Below are 16,871 nucleotides of genomic sequence, written 5' to 3' on the forward strand. Positions count from 1 at the left end.
AACATGACAAAGAGGCACACAGATCCATCTATAACGACCAGCAAATGAAAATGGAGTGCTTGTACTTAGGCGGACTCTGAATCCAGGATACTGAGTCACGGGGTTCTAGCTGCAACTCAAAAAGATGCCTTATGTCCCATCAAAGCAATGTTCCATTTATTTATCATATTTATTTCAGGCGTGGGGGATGCATGACCTTCTGCAGGTCACAGAAGCAGGTAAGAAAAGTGGTTATTGGGAGAGGGTGTGCTCTATGGTGGTGTCCCAGTTGTGATGGTCATTTATTTGTTTTTTTGTTTAATTAAATTTGTTTACCGCCCTTTATCCAAAGATCACAGGGCAGTTCACAACATAGACACAGAAAATGAGAACACAAAATACAAATAAAACAAACACAAACCAATAACCCCCGTCTGACAGACACATGTAAAAGGTCATAGAATGTTAATCAGCCAACGGCCTGGTTGAAGAGAAACATTTTCGGCTGGTGCCTAAAGATAATGTAGTGAACATGCTAGGGGAGCCTGACTGGGGAGAGAGCTCCACAAATGTGGAGCCACCAGAGGAAATACCTGTTATGTACTGAGTTGAATAGGATCCAAAATGCAGCAGTCTGATTGGTCCTAGAACAATAGGATCCAAAATGCAGCAGTCTGATTGGTCCTAGAAGAATAGGATTCAGAATCGCAGTGCGATTCCGGTGGGGTGCCATGGCGGCTGCCCCCTGGCCCCACCTGCTCTCTGCCCCCTGGTGCCGGAGCATGAAGCTCCGCCACTGGCCATATCACACCGACACAAGTAGGCATCAGGTGGAGATTCCTTTGCTCTTCCAGCCTGTTTACATCTCTTTCATTTCCCTCTTTCATTGGGTTTGAGTGCTATGTTTTTAGTGATCTCATGTCACTTCACAATAGTTTCAGGCTCATTTTCTGCTGACAGTGGGTTCTGCATTGATCTTTTCTTTTCTTTTTTAAGCCTCTCGCTGGTTGGATTTGCATTTCTTGACTTCTATTTCTGAACCACCTAGGAGACAGGGTGAGTTGGATGGCATTATGAGCCAGGAATCGTTCCCGTCTCATGATCCCACGTGGGATTAGGGACTCTAGTTCAGAGGGGGAAATGAGCATGTGACACTAGAGCTCTTCTGGCTCACAGATGAAGCATTGCCAATCTCTGACTGGGGGACTCCATCATCACAGAACCTCCTTGCAGTGAAGGTGGAGCTTGCAACTGGGATACACCTACCACCATAGGGCTCCATCTCAGGGCTTGCCATGCTTAAGCTTGTCCCATGCCTAGACAGCATGGGTCTGAGAAGTTTCTGCTTGTCCCATGCTTTCTAGCCACAGGTTTGAGCAGTTTTTCTGTTTGCCCCACTGCTTTTCCTGGGACAACTGAATCAGAGCAAACACTAATCTGCAGAAAACCCAATTGATGTTTACTCCAATTCAGTGGTAAAGAGGAGGAAAGCAGCGGGGAAAGCGTAAATTTGGATGAGCCCTGGCTGTCGCTGAAGCAACACCTGAGCTCTTCTCGGTGCCCTTGCACAAGGCCTGGCCTGAGGACATGGCTTGCATCATACCAGGAAGTTGACGGTAACTGGGCTGCATCAGCCTTTCCACAAACTGGTGCCTTCCAGATGCTATGGACTAAAAGTCCCATCGTCCTTGGCTAGGTCTGATGGGGACTGTAGTCAAAAGAATACTGAGGATGCCTAGCCTACAAAGGCCAGCAGTATAAGGTAGTTTCTAATGCCCATGGCATTAGAAGTCACTAATGGCCGTGGAGGAAAACACTTGCAGAGCCCAGAAGGTGACAACAAAACCTTTTGAGTTTCTGGTCCATGATCTCCACTTGATTTGGAGGCACCAATAAATCTCCTTGCCAAGGATGGGAGAGAGCCTAGTTATGCCTCTGATCTTGGGGGAAGCTACAACATTTAAACTGTAATAAAGCTGGCATAAAGTTATAGTAGTGTGGACAGGCATCTGACTGGAACTGGCTGGCAGAGAGAGGCAGCAATGAGTCATCTGCTCTCCTGTGCAAAACCTAAAAAGCTGACAGAATCTTCTGATTTCTTTTCCATACAGCAGAGTTCACACTTCGTCACTCTGGTGCTACACTCCAGCAACAAGCAGGGTAGCATTGGGCACTTCAAGAGAGAAGGTCCTCCAATCACTTCTAACTGCTCTCAAGGTTTTGAGCAAGCACGTGCGACTTTGGATCAGTCAGGAAGTCTAGGTGCAAGTCATCAAGTGGGCATGAGGCTGAAGATGCCAGAACAAGCCTCTTCAAGCTAGGACTCATAGTGAAACCACAGGAGTTTTCTGCTTCCTTGTAGTGGGGAGCCCAGCATCCCTTTGGTTTGGCCTTTCATCTGTTTGCATGCAGGACAAATGGATTTCAATCGTTCCACCAGCTGCATTGTTGAAATCCTGGTTTGCTTTTGAATTCAAAGTAGTTTGAAGTTGCTTTGGTGGAGGCCCGCATTTTATGAGAAGGATGAAACACTTGTAAAACTGGAGGCGGAGGAAGGAAACCAAACAAAATGTGAAATTCAGCATGCAAGCAAAAACAAACAAGCTCACTGCAGTTAACTTGCGCAGATCTTTTTAGCCATCACATTCAATCCTCAATTTAGTTTCTTGCTTTGGATTCTCAAAGCAAGCAGCAGGCTTGTGCTTTCCTTCCCTAGGCAGAATAATTTGTTTTGTATCAAGCTTATTTATGGCAGTGAAGCCTCCCCTACTAGCTAATTGAGCACCAAATGAGGCAAAGGAAGTCCTGGGGTTGGATCACCAGTGCCTTTACACTCTTGCAAAAAGAAAAGAAAAGCTGGGGGCATTTGGATCAGCAATGCAATGTGGGGGGGCATTTTACGCCACACCTACAGTACCCCTGTTCTTAATTGTTCCTCAAAGTTACTACAAGTCTCCAAAAATATGTAGGCATGATACTGATTTCTTTTTTCCTCACGGGCAGGGGGACCAACAGGAGTTTGGGGAGGAGAGGCAGGCTTGAAACAGCAAAGGGACCTTAGTCTTGCTCCAGTTCATTTTCTCCCGAGTTGCTCTTTGCAAACGTTTAAAGAGACAGAGGTTTAATCTCAGATCCCCACCGTCTTTCCCAATTCCTACCCTCGCCTAGCACAATGCTGCCAAAATGTCTGCTGATTTCCTTAAGAATGGAGAGGTTTGATCTTCTTGCAGTCTATGGGACTCTCAAGAGTCTCCTCCAGCACCAGAATTCAAAAGCATCCATTCTTCGGCGATCAGCCTTCTTTATGGTCCAGCTCTCACTTCCATACATCACTACTGGGAAAACCAAAGATTTAACTATACGGACCTTTGTCGGCAAGGTGATGTCTCTGCTTTTTAAGCAAGTTAGGAGACACCTATTCCACTCAGAGAGCTACGGTTCCCAGCATTCTCTGCAAAGAGGGATGGATTGTTAAAGCACGCTGGGAATCATAGAGTTCTGAATACCTACCAGCAATCAGCACCCTTTGCAAACTGCAGTTCCCAGGATTCTCTGGGGGGAGACATGGCTGTTTAAAGCTGTATGGTACTGCTTTTGTTGTACATAATGCCGATCAGCTCCTTCACACAGGCTGTTTGTCCTCCTGTCTTTCATACATCAAGTGATAAACACATGTGGGAAAACCAGTCCCATTTCCCCTGAGGCAGCTTGAATAGCCAGCCCACCCCTTCGTGTGAGGCTCTCAATGGCCCTCAGCTCTGTCCAGAGTACCATGGACAGAGCTTGAGACTCTTAATCTCAGGGTCGTGAGTTTAGGTTCCTGCATTGAAGGGGGTTGGACAAAATGACCCTCGTGTTCCCTTCCAACTCTACAGTTCTATGATTCTATGAAAACACTGACTGGGTCACAGCAGCAAGCGTCCTAGCTCAGTATACTATCGCTAACAGCAGGCTGATTACCAAGCCTGTTGAAGAAAACACAGCTGATATAGTTGCTTGCTGCCACCTTGTGGCAATGCTGACATTCATGCCTGATTTCTAATTTAGCAGTAGGGGGAATTCCTTGGCTCCTCAGATGTTGCTAGATTCCAAATCCTTCTATTCCCGACCATTGGCCTTGCTGCCTGGGGCCAGTGGGTGTTGGAGCCCAACAACACCCGGTGTGCCACAGGTCCCTAATCCCTGATCTACTTTAACTGGCAGCGCTCCTGCAAGAGCCCAGGCTGAGAAGGGTTTGTTCCCATCTGATCCTTTTTAAACTGGAGGTGCCTGGGGTGAAGTTGGGAGTTTTCCCATACAAAGCATGTGCTCCACCACAAACCTATCTCCAGAAACCCAGTTCAGCTGTAAGCACCACCTGTCCCCAAACCAAAGTCTGGGTTTTGCAAGCTGGTGGTATGTTCTAATATGCACCTTTCTCTCTTCTTCCCAAAAGAAATTCTCCCTCCCTTTTATGGTTCACTGGAATCAGCTGGGGTTAACATGAACCAGGGTTGGTCTAAACCAGGGTTTGCTAAGCCAGCTTCAAACCATGGTTACAAATTATAGTTTGTGTGGGAACTCTAGCCGGCACCAGCTAGAGCTTAGCCCTGATGTGGAGCAAGGAACATGCAGTTCTTTCGTGAATCACTAAACTCAGCATCATGGGCTCAAGAGTACTGCATTGGCAAGGGAATAGCAAAAAACCCCACACATATCCCTTTGGACTTTTGCAGCCCTAGTTACAGTCTGCAAAAGCGGAGAGGGAATCCCCGTTTTCTCCAGGGCTAGAATTTGAATTTGAAGCCTGTGGGGTAGGGGCACAGAACTCACCAGTGCCCCTCCCGGCTCCTTACTGCTGCCAGCTCCACCCCCCCACTTCTATTGAATTCTATTATGATTCAAAGCAGCAACATGAAGCGGGGTGGGGATGTTACTAATCAATAAATGCAAAACAAAACATGCCCCTCCTTCACTGATGAACCCACTTTGGCACAAGTGTGAACCAGATCACAGGAGCTTGGGAAGCTGCCTTATACAGAGCCAGGGTATTAGTCCACCAAGCTCAATAATGTCTGCACCAGGGGTCAGCAAATTTTTTCAGCAGGGGGCTGGTCCACTGTCCCTCAGACCTTGGGAGCGCTGACTATATTTTGAAAATAAATAATGAACCAATTCCTATGCCCCACAAATAACCCAGAGATGCATCTGAAATAAAAGCACACATTCTACTCATGTAAAAACACCAGGCAGGCCCCACAATTAACCGAGAGATGCATTTTAAATAAAAGGACATATTGTACTCATGTGAAAACATGCTGATTGCCGGACTGTCCATAGGCCAGATTGAGAAGGCAATTGGGCCAGATCCGGCCCCTGGGCCTTAGTTTGCCTACCTATGGTCTACACTGACTGGAAGTGGCTTCCCAGAGTTTCATGCTGGGGACTGAATTGGGGTTTTCTGCACAGAAAGCAGGTGCTCTGCCACTGAGCTCTGGCCCTAGTAGATCTCCCTGGATGCTCTCCCATGAAAGCCCCACTAAAATGAGCCAGGGCTGCACCAGCAGTCTCTCCCTGCCTCCCTTCCAAGTAGCCCTGCCAGGCATTCTTGGGCAGTTTTCGGAGGCCACTGCTGATTCCTGCCCTGGACCCCTTTTTCATTTTCCCCACCAGCCTGATTCTTTCAGCAGCACCAGTTTTCTGGATCTGGCTGCTCTTACTGATATCCCACAGAGTACCCAACTTGGGCCACACCAGAGCGCCATGGGGAACAGAAAGGGTGGCTCTACCCAGGGACTCAGCGCTGCTCCGAGAGCCTCCGCCAAAGTCAAGTAAGTCTGCCAAGGTCTGCTACCCCTGGATGACGTCAAATCTGAAACTGACCCTGGGGCTTAAGCAGGAAAACTTCCAGGCATCCAGGATAGCTGTGCTCTCCAACTGCAGATGGGAGCTGTGTGCCTATGAATATCAGCTCCATATTCAGAAAGCTAATAAACTTCCATGGGCACCACAAAATACTCATTTTGCAGAAGAAAACTGGCAATACTAAGACCTATCACCCCATAGCTTAGTTGGTAGAGCAGGAGACTCTTAATCTCAGGGTTGTGGGTTCAAGTCCATGGTTGGGCAAAAGACTCTTGCACTGCAGGGGGTTGGACTAGATGACCCTTATGACCCTTTAGGGCAACTTGTTGGCTGCTGTGAGAACAGGATGGTCCTTTGCTCTGATCCAGCAGCCAGACTTATGGTCTGGTTCAGAGGTAACCTTTCTCAATCTCCAAATCCCTAACTGCACCTAAGAACAGGAAGCGTGAGAAACACCCTTGCAGCTATTTAAAAAAAGGAGGCACAGATTTTATCTGTAGAACGAGCCACATGCTAAGTTGCCCGTTTTGCCATTAGCAGGTCACAAAAATGCTCACAGCTAAAGCCTCTCAAACAGTCCTTTGATGCTTTTTCTGCACATGCTTTTTCAAGCCCTTTCCCAAATCATCCCGGCTGTTGAAATATTTTGGTTCAAAACAGAGCAGAATAACAATAGTGCTAAAATTGTACACTCCACACACACACACAGCCGCAAGCAGTGCTGCAGCAGCAACCTGCCAAGTCATGAGCAGCAGGTGAGAGTTGGTGATTTAAAGCTTAAACATACCTTGGGGGAAAGATGATGAGGAAAGGCGGGTAGATTTGCAGAGCCAGGCAGCACAACGCATTGCTGTTGAGCACAGACTGTTATAATACTGTATGTCAGTCAATGAGAAACTGTGTTTGTAGCAGCAAATGGATGCACAGCAGAAGTTAGAAAAGGGAGAGCAGAGGGAGAGGTTAGGACACTGGAAGCCAATGGTTTTACCCAATGCCTATGCCAAACCTCTTACATCTGCAGTCAATAAAGTTGCGACCTGATTTGACCCAAAATAATGCTGTGCTGCCTGGTTATTCTCCATGATCTGCTCCACCAGACTCTTCTGATGTTCCCATGATATGCTATCATGTTCTTACCTGCTTGTTCAAGAGGACGTAAAGGATGGGGTTCACAAACGTGCTAGTCTTGGCCAGAATGGACGGGATAATGCTCACTGAGGGGCTGATTGTTCCGGGCTGGCCAAATGTCACGATCAGGGAGACAATTCCATATGGCATCCAGCAGAGGAGGTAACAGGTGACCATTGACACAACCATGAACATGATGTGGTGTTCTCTTTTCTGAACAGATGTCAGGTGGAATCTACAGACCTGCTAAAATATGAGAGAGGGGACATTTTCATAGAGTTTCTTCCTCATTCCACTCTGTACCACCTTACCCAAGCGCAGGTCATTCCCCAAATCATTTTTTTGCACTAGCTCCTTTAAGTCTTTAGAACAACGTTCTGAAACCTGGGGCCCTCTGTGTGGTTCAGGAGATGTCCCAGTAGCAAAGTTATTTATTTACAAGCAGCTCCTTCAGTTTCTTCTGACAGCTTCCTGGGTGTGCAAGAACATAAGAGCCACCAGTGGCCCATTGATTTGGGCATCCTGAGGCCCATTATGGGATGCCCACAAGCAGGATCTGAGCAGAAGAATATGTTCAAAGCCTGGCATTGCCTTTGCTATTTATATAAGGAGAATATATCACACTGCTTCCCATGTTACCCTTGCTGTTAATCTGCTTCTATTCACAAAAATCATTTCTGGAGGCTCTGCTCTTTCTTTTTTAAAAAAAGTCAATGACAGTAATTGTCTCATTGTCCCTGTGATTTTTCTGAAGTCGCAGTATGCAACTTTCGGCTCTTACACAACTGCTAGCTGTTAGAATTCACAGCTACCTCTCAATCCCTGGGAGCTTAAAAATGCCGCTGTGATTCAACCATTCATAAGCTTACACCAGAGGTAAATGTTCTTCTCTCTTGAAGTAGGATTCTATAAATAAGGGGAGGGAGACATTTTGTGCAAGTTGCACAATCCTCTGTGGGGGCCCTTCTGATTTTTCTGTTTCCCCTGAATCGCTGGCCTTCCTGTTCTATCCGTTTAACTCTGAAGCATGTTTCATAAGGAATTGCTCTCAGAGGTGAAGATGGAAGAGCTCCTAGACACAGCTCCAAACAAGAGATACACCTGCCTCTCCTAACAAATCCAAGCTAACAACCTCAGGCCAGCAACGTGACATGTGCGCACACACGACTGCACCACCACATTTTGTCAAAGAGGTTAGGGGGCTTTGGTTTACCTTTCTAATCGTCTGCAGGATTTTCCCATAGCAGTAGATCATCATCAGGAGGGGCAAGACAAGGCAGAAGATGAAGAGGCAGATGACGTAGGAGAAGTTGCTGGGAGACCTGGCATGCCAAGAGACAGAGCAGGTCATGCCGGGCCCTTCGGGGCCATAGCTGCTCCAGCCGAAAAGAGGTGGCAAGGTCCAGAACAAAGAGTAGATCCAGGAGCCAATGATGAAAAGCCAGGACTTGGTGTAACTGGACACAACCGGATTGGCCTGCCTCTGCCGGACCGTGGCATAGCGTTCGTAGGAGAGGATGGAAAGAGACACAAGGGAAACGATGCCTGCAAGAGAGAGAGCGGCCCAGAGTTAACAGATCAAAGATCTGCTTTTCGAATGCTGGAATGTAAACCTGTGACATTGGAAGACAGATGATATCCAGCTCAGGAAGAAGAGGAGGAGGAGGAGGAGGAGGAGGAGGAGGAGGAGGAGGAGGAGTTTGGATTTGATATCCCGCTTTATCACTACCCGAAGGAGTCTCAAAGTGGCTAACATTCTCCTTTCCCTTCCTCCCCCACAACAAACACTCTGTGAGGTGAGTGGGGCTGAGAGACTTCAGAGAAGTGTGACTAGCCCAAGGTCACCCAGCAGCTGCAAGTGGAGGAGCGGAGACGCGAACCCGGTTCCCCAGATTACGAGTCCACCGCTCTTAACCACTACCCCACACTGACTCAATGCCTCTCCCTGCTATGTACTAAACCATAACCTGCAATCGTCACCAGAGGTCCTTCTCCATGTGCCCCTTCCAAGGGGGGGGGAGTCTGGAGGGGGGCAGCACAAGAAGGGGCCTTTTAGTGGTGGTTCCTTGTTTGCGGGATGCTCTCCCCAAGGGGGTTTGCCAGGCACCATCATTACTTACCATTATGCACCAGGAAGAAAAAAAAACATTTCTCTGCGGTGCTAAACAGTTGGTCCCTTACCTCTCTCGCCCTGATCTTGTCACTGTGATCCATGCGACGGTCAACCTCCAGGCTTGATTATTGTAACTCACTCTATGTGGGGCTGCCCTTGAGACTGACCCAGAAACTCCAGCAGGTGCAGAATGCCACGGCAAGACTCCTTACAGTGTCCTCATTGCGGGATCACATCCACTCGATGCTATACCAGCTGCCCTGGCTCCCGGTAGAGTACAGGGTCAGGTTTAAGGTGCTGGTTTTAACTTTTAAAGATCTATATGGCCTAGGACCTTTGTACCTTACGGTCTGCAAATAATAACACCTTGGAGATCCTGGGCCTCTAGGCTGGCCTCAACCAGGGCCAGGACCTTTTTGGCCTTGGCCCCGGCCTGGTGGAACGCTCTGCCACAAGAGATCAGGGCCCTGAGGGATTTGACATCTTTCCGCAGGGCCTGCAAGACAGCCTTTGGTCAAGGCTCAGCCTGACTCCCCTTTTCTTTTAGTATAAGAACTAATATGAAAGGGGCCTCCCAGCATTCTCACAGGCCCATATAAGATCAGCGTAGACAGTTGGGCCGATGAGCACTTACTGTTCCCAACCCTAACCCTGCGGAAAGTCATCTAATTAAACTTTAATTTTATTTTGACCTGTTTTTAAGAGGTAATTTAATTATTGTCTGATTTTCTACCAATGTTATATATCTGATGTTAGCTGCCCTGAGCCCAAATTCGGCCAGGGAGGGCAGGATATAAATAAAAGTTTGTTATATTATTTATTATTCATTTCCGCGAAGCCTTTGGCTTTTAACATTTTGGGTGGAGTGGGATGTTTTAGTCTTGCCTTTTAAAACTGTGGGTGAGTTTTAGCTTTTTCTCTGGGTTGTTTTTTTTAATGCAGGCTTTAATGTATGTGTCATTCGTTTATTGCCGTAAGTTGCTTGCAGTTAAATTTGTCCATAAAGTGACTAGTATGTTTAATGGATAATAATAATTATATCAATCATGCGGGGGGGGGGGGGGGTTGCAAGCAGGCAAAGCTGACCTTAATAACATTGTGGCTAGAACCCTGCTCTGTGACATACGGTGGTGTCTCGCAAGACAAAATTAATTCGTTCTGCAAGTTTTTTTTTCTTGCGAGTTTTTCGTCTTGCGAAGCACAGTTTCCCATAGGAATGCATTGAAAATCAATCAATGCGTTCCTATGGAGACCGTCCGGGGACAGAGGGGAAGCGCCGCGCGCCTTCCCCTCTGTCCCCGGACCTGTTTAAAGCAAGGGAAGGGGCAGTGGGGAGAATCGCTTCTCCCCGTTGCCGCCCCTTGGTTCAAAAGGGGTCCTCTGTCCCCTCTTTTGAAGCAAGGGGCGGAGGGGAGAAGATCGCTTCTCCCCGTTGCCGCCCCTTGGTTTAAAAGGGGTCCGGGGACAGCAGGGAAGACGCGCTGTGCTTCCCCGCTATCCCCGGAGCTTGCGGGGCAAGCTTCGTTTTGCGAAGCAAGCCCATAGGGAAATGCGTCTTGCGAAGCGGCTAAGAAAACGAAAAACTCCTTGGTCTAGCGAGTTTTTCGTCTTCCGAGGCGTTCGTCTTGCGGGTTACCACTGTAAAGTGAACAGGCATTCTGTTTTCTTGCCAGCTGATGGCTCCTAAATATTTAACACACCCCACTGGTGAAGGTCTGAAGGGGAAAGAGCTTGACAGCTGGGATAGAGTTTTGCAGTTAGCTAAATGAAAAGCAGCCTTGTACAGTTGCAAGAACCACACATGCTGAGGGTTTTTTTTGGGGGGGGGTGACTGACATTTCCTCAGGACCAGTGCTATGATCAGGCAAACTAGGCCGCCAGATGGGATATAGAGCTCAAACAGGTGCAGAATTGACCTTTGAAGGGCACAGTTTTATATAGATTAGTTATTGTAATATATCATAAATTTATTATGATATTTTACTTTTATTTTATATTTTGATTTTTTAATCATTTTAGGTAAAATGCATTATACATTAGAATTGTTTTTTAAATGTATACTTAAAATAGGGAGTTGATTGGAAGTTATGTTCACAAACACACACACATACAAAGTGAAAATCAATTTTAAATCTTACGGTCACATCATAATCTTTGTTTGAAAAGGTATTCATTTTTCTAGTGAGCTATGTCTGATTAATAAAGCAAAACCATCTGGACTGGAGCAAATTGCTGTTTGCTCCGATTGAGCACTAAAGAGTGGGTTTTCCCTGGGGGAAAAGCAATGGGACAACAGGAAGTGTGGATAAGGCACAGGTGGTGCTGTATTCTAAACCACTGAGCCTCTTGGGTTTGCCATTCAGAAGGTCGGCGATTCAAATCCCCACAATGGAGTGAGCTCCCGTTGCTTGGTCCCAGCTCCTGCCAACCTAGCAGTTTGAAAGCACACCAGTGCAAGTAGATAAATAGGTACCACTCAGGTGGGAAGATAAACTGCGTTTCCGTGTGCTCTGACTTCCGTCAGTGTTCCATTGTGCCAGATGCAGTTTAGTCCTGCTGACCACATGTCCTGGAAAGATGTCTGCAGACAAATGCCATTTCCCTCAGCCTGAAAGCAAAATGAGTGCCACAACCCCATAGTTGATTTTGCCCGGACTTAACAATCTAGGGGTCCTTTACCTTTTTTTAATGTTTCAGTTAATCTAAGGATCCTTCTCACATTTCCAGTGTCAAAGCTCCAACTGATAAAAACTTGGCAACTATATCAATTGAACATGCCCAAGCATCCTCACTTGACCTGAAGGTGACAAAATTTGCAAAGGAAAAGTCACACAAAGTGAGATTTTGATGTGCCTGAAATGGAAACTTTTAAGAAACTTAAATTTTGATGTCAAAATTCACAAGATTATTCAAGATGATTTGCATGTTGAAACATTTTCTTTTATATTTGAAATAATCAATAATTATTATTGTATGATGTACTCTTGCAATTTAAAATAAATTTAGCAGTTTCAAGTTTTGTGCACTTCAGTTTTTCTACAAGACACCTGTTTCTGAAAATTGAATTTAGCAATTGGGGCTGGAGAACAGTACAGTGGTACCTCGGGTTAAGTACTTAATTCGTTACGGAGGTCCGTACTTAACCTGAAACTGTTCTTAATCCGAAGCACCACTTTAGCTAATGGGGCCTCCTGCTGCCGCCGCGCCGCCAGAGCACGATTTCTGTTCTCATCCTGAAGCAAAGTTCTTAACCCGAGGTAATATTTCTGGGTTAGCGGAGTCTGTAACCTGAAGCGTCTGTAACCCGAGGTACCACTGTAGTTAGCCTAGCCTAGGATGCAAAATAGGCTGGCACCAGCCCTACATATATTTAGAGGCCAGAATTAGTTGCCGTCCTCTTCACCCATGCTGGCTTCTCCTGCTTGTTTGCAAATTGGCATCATAAAAACATAGAAAATAACCTTCTCACAAGGAAAAAAGCCAGACTCTGTGATCTTTGGGAAGCTTGTTTCCTGATTTCAGAGCTGGTAGATCTCATCTTGCATCTATCCCTCAGTAAAGGCCAAGTCTTGCCTTTATGGCTTTCTGCATCTTCATACACAAAATTTCCTTTGTGAGACATGTGTTGAAAGGTCCCTGCAAAGAGCGCATGCAGGAGAAGTCATGCTTCTGATTGAAGCAGATGGACTGTGACACATCCCAGCTAGAGAGATTAACTGTGTCACATATGGATAATATCAGGAACAATGGATGAGCTACAGAGGTACAGATGCCCAGGAGATTAGTGCACAATCAGGCTGCACATTGATGCTTTATCCTACAACCCTGCTGGCATCAAAAATGATAGCCATATTTGAAAGAAGCTGGAATTTTGGGGGCAGTTAATACATTTGCAGAGATGCCCCTAGCAGCTCAGAGATCAGCCACTGAGCTCAACTCATGGCAGGTCCAGAGGTGTTTTCTATTTTCAGGTTGCACAATTAAAGTTGGTTTGATTCTTGTGCAACAAACTTGTTTCCTCCTGAAAACTGGACTTTTGCAGTAGAGAAAGTGATGCGGAAACACTCTTGAAAGTGTGCTTGCCATCTAATTTCCCCACAAAGAAATAAGAAACAGCAATGTGTAAATTGCTGGTTTCATCTAACCTCCCCTCAAGCGTTCTGCAAACAGATCAGGATGAATGCAGGTCATCTGGAACCAAACCAAGATGTGTTACTGCCCAAGGTGAGGCAGACAAAGGTAGCCCCTCCCCCTGCCCAAAGTTAAGCCACAGGGCAGGGAAAGGTATTTTGGCACTTGAGACAGAAAATTGTACAAACGTCTCTCCCTAGGAGTACAAATGCAATGGTAGTAAATAAAACTACTAAGAATTAGCCGCCCTTTCATGACACCCAAAATCACCCCACCCCACTCAACCTAATGGTAGGGCTGGCCTGGGCTTTCAGATCCACCCACCCTGCCAGACCCCCAGATTCTGACACCTTTTGACCTTAAAGATAGTGGCTGTTTATGGTCATTTCACACATTGCATCTTTAGATGTACACCCAAAAAAATGTGACCTGTGAATGCAGCAAATGCATGTTTGGAAAGACGGAAAGGTCAAGGTCCCAGGACACACATGGTGGGTGGGCATATTGAAGGTTTAGGTCTGGTCAGTACACAGAATGGAGACTGTCTAGGGCGGAATCTAGGCACATATAAAAAATGCTATGAAAATGTTTTTTTAAAAGTTTTAAAAAGAGATTGAATTGGTCAAAAGCTCGCCATCGCCATCTAGTGTAACGTTTGTATAATGCACTTAAAACGTTTGCAGCTGTATGGCTGAGTCCTAAGATTCCTGAATGGCTTGAAAGTGCATGAACAGTTTTGAAAGTCTGGAGGTGTTGCAGAGTAAAATTGCCAACGGTCTTGGTACAGCGGACAAAGTCACCCAAGGGCTTGGAATAACTATTTGCCTTTCTCCACGACCAGCAAAGCAACAGTAAATTATACAAATAATAGTTTTTAAATGCAGCATAAATTGGGCAAAATAAGAGAAGCAATTATGAAAACTTGCATCACTCATACAATTTGCTAAATTTGGGGGGGCAGAAATGAAAAGTCAGATCTACACCATACATTTAAAGCACCCTTTAACAGCAATGGTTTTCCCCAAGGAACTGTAGTTAAGGGGTGCTGGCCTCACAGAGTGACAATTCCTATCATGCTTAACAAGTCCCCAGGATTCTCCATGACTGTTCCGGAGCACTTTACTGGTGTGAATGGGACCAAGCGCAGCACATAGCTTTGGTCAAGGCTGGGTCAACTCTATGGCTTTCTCTGGTGTGGTCTCCACATAGCCAGGGTGGTGTAACAGCTGGCATATTGGGCTATGACTTGGGAGACCAGGGTCTGAATCCCAGCTCAGCCATGAATCACACTGGCACTGGGTGATCTTTAGCTAGTATCTGCCTACCTCATAGGGAGGAGATCTTTAGAACTGTGGAGGAGAAAGGTGGTAGTTAAATCTAATAAATTAATACATAAATGAACTGGAACTTCAGAAATTTCGATGTTTAAAACCAGGCAGGAACTTTGGATACCCTAAAGGCAAACCCCTCTTGCTTTCCCAAATATTTCACGCGCCTCCTCCCCCAAACCAGAGCCTTGCTCTAAAAACCTACCAAAGAGGGAGTTGGCGAAGCCGTACCACTTGCAGCCGGCCTTGCCTAGGAGCCAACGGCCGCGCACGCTGGAGGCTAAGCTGAAAGGGGTCCCGAAGACGCAGACCAGGAGGTCGCTGAGGCTGATGTTGAGCAGGATCAGGTTGATGGGCGTCCGGATGGCCTGGAACTTGACGAAGATCAGCACCACCAGGAGGTTGCTGAGGCTGCCCAGGAGCAAGATGACGCCCAGGCACACAGCCACCGTCAGGTGTCCCGTCCGTCCCAGGCTCCCAGCAGGAGAGGCCAGCAGCTGGTTGTCGAAACTCAAGTTACCGGCGCTTCCCGCCGCGCTCTGGTTGGAAAGGTTGAGGCTCCGGTCGCCCAGCGCCAAGAACATGACAGCAGCGCAGCGCCTTGACGCTGCTCCAAGCCTTCGGGGTGCGGATTTGGCAGAAATTGTCGGGGCACCTCGCGACTTAGGACAGCCTAGCACTCGAGCAGCACAGTTCCCAGAGAGGCGTGTGGGCAGCAGCTGGCTCTGCCCTAACCTTCCCGGAGCACCTTCTCCAATCAAGCCCTCAAGTACACATTCTTCTCCAGAGGGACCCACGCGCCCAGCCCAACCCCTGAAGCGGGCGAAACCTGTGCGCCTTTAGCAGAGGAGTATGGACCCACCAGGAAGCCTCTTGGCCGCGACGGAGCGCAAATCAGCGAAGGAGGACGGAGCTGCGTATTCGCGCAGCAGTGCACCCTGCCTTGAGCCGGAGACACAGGGAAGAGTTGAAGGAGTGCACCTTTCAAGGGTTGCCCCTCCTGCCTCGCCACGATTTTCTAATGCGAAGTAATGCTGCGCAAAGTTGTGCCCTGTCCTAGTGGTGCCAGCGCACGCACGGGGATCCCTGTGCCTTTACACTTATGAAGACACGCTAGGAGACCAGAGGCCGGCGTGAGCCCTCGTTTTGTTTATGGCACAACGCCCCCCCCCCCTAGCCTCACGCAACCGCCTTTAACAAAGCCCTACCCCTTGGAGGGCGAGAGGGACAGTTCTTGTGCCTGCAAAGGGGAACCAAAGACAACGACCCCCACCCTTACCCGGCAAGGTAGTGCAGAAAGCAAGCCTTGCGCGGAGAGAGCTCTGCCTCCCGCGCCCCTCTCCCCGCGCCTTTCCAATATAGCAGGAAGTCTAGACTCTAGACTATCTTTCCCTGTAAGGAAGAGCGGGAGTCCTGCGCGCTTTCGGCACGTCTGTTCCGCAGCGGCTCCTCACCAAGCTCCTAGGCGGATCACCAAACAAAGCGGCTTTGGCGCGGCAGGTTTTATACAGTTCCTCTGGCTCAGTCAAAAGCAGCGGCTGGACAATGAAGGGATGGGAACTCCCTTCCAGGAGGGAGATGCTGCTCCACACCGCTCCGTCGTAGATGAGTGGTCCGAACCACGCCTCCTTTTTACTTTCGCTTCGCCACCTTTGCGAGCGGAAACAGGAAGGGTCTTCTACATCGGGTGGAGCAAATAGAGGGAAGGACCAAAACCCCCCCCCCACACACACATTCCACTTTTCATAATACTAGAGCTCGAGGCTGTCCAGTGACAGCAGACAATTCCAGATCGGTAAAAGGAAAAGACCTCTAGCCGCACAACGAAGACTTGGATGTAAGGAGCATTATTTGCCAGGAAATACGGCGAAGGGTTGTTGTTTTTTTAATAAATCACGCTGTTTAATGCGTTTAGAATTACTCTGATAACTATTGTTGTGTTTGAAAACTGTTTTTGAAATGCAGATTTGACTGGAACATGCGCCCAGAATGAAGGAAGACGGCTGGAGAAGATGCGAGAAAGGTGTCAGCACGTGCTGCCTTGGGAGTGACGTGTAGCTTTGATGTATGAAATCTAATGCTTCTAGATGCCTTACTCACTTTTTCGTTATTTCTCTATGAGACAAATATTTTACAGATCCCACAGCTGGGTCAGATACTTATTGCTGGGGGGTGGTGATATTGTGAGCTTGGGTTGGGGACTAGATCCCCCATAATCTTTACATTATGTGAAATGTTAAGAGTTTGACCAAATTCATGAGGGACTGATCTACAAAGTGAAAGTACTGGGAGCCTTGGATTGCAGGACTCACAATTATTGCAGCATCCTAATAACATCCACATCATCA

General features: G+C 47.3%; 1 protein-coding gene and 1 long non-coding RNA gene across 3 annotated transcripts; one reads left to right on the plus strand and one right to left on the minus strand.

Annotated features, from left to right (window-relative positions):
* Positions 1–1,594: 1,594 nt before the first annotated feature.
* LOC309361934 (pinopsin-like) lies at positions 1,595–15,368 on the minus strand. Of its 2 annotated transcripts, none has more exons than XM_081897260.1 (4): positions 14,729–15,368; positions 8,165–8,496; positions 6,961–7,194; positions 1,595–2,519 (listed from the first exon to the last, which is right to left on the minus strand). In XM_081897260.1, the coding sequence occupies exons 1-4, from the start codon at positions 15,105–15,107 to the stop codon at positions 2,304–2,306; spliced, it is 1,161 nt and encodes a 386-aa protein (XP_081753386.1). In that variant the 5' UTR covers positions 15,108–15,368; the 3' UTR covers positions 1,595–2,303. The 2 variants fall into 2 exon arrangements, with proteins under 2 accessions (XP_081753386.1, XP_081753385.1); XM_081897259.1 differs by having other exon boundaries at positions 6,961–7,197.
* A 77-nt stretch (positions 15,369–15,445) lies between these two features.
* Positions 15,446–16,871, plus strand: LOC309361385. The gene is made up of 2 exons (XR_014164463.1): positions 15,446–16,360; positions 16,489–16,871. It is a non-coding gene; the product is annotated as an uncharacterized lncRNA (long non-coding RNA).

The sequence above is a fragment of the Podarcis melisellensis genome, assembly GCF_964234715.1.
Source record: "Podarcis melisellensis genome assembly, chromosome: Z".
NCBI classification, from domain to species: Eukaryota; Metazoa; Chordata; class Lepidosauria; order Squamata; family Lacertidae; genus Podarcis; species Podarcis melisellensis.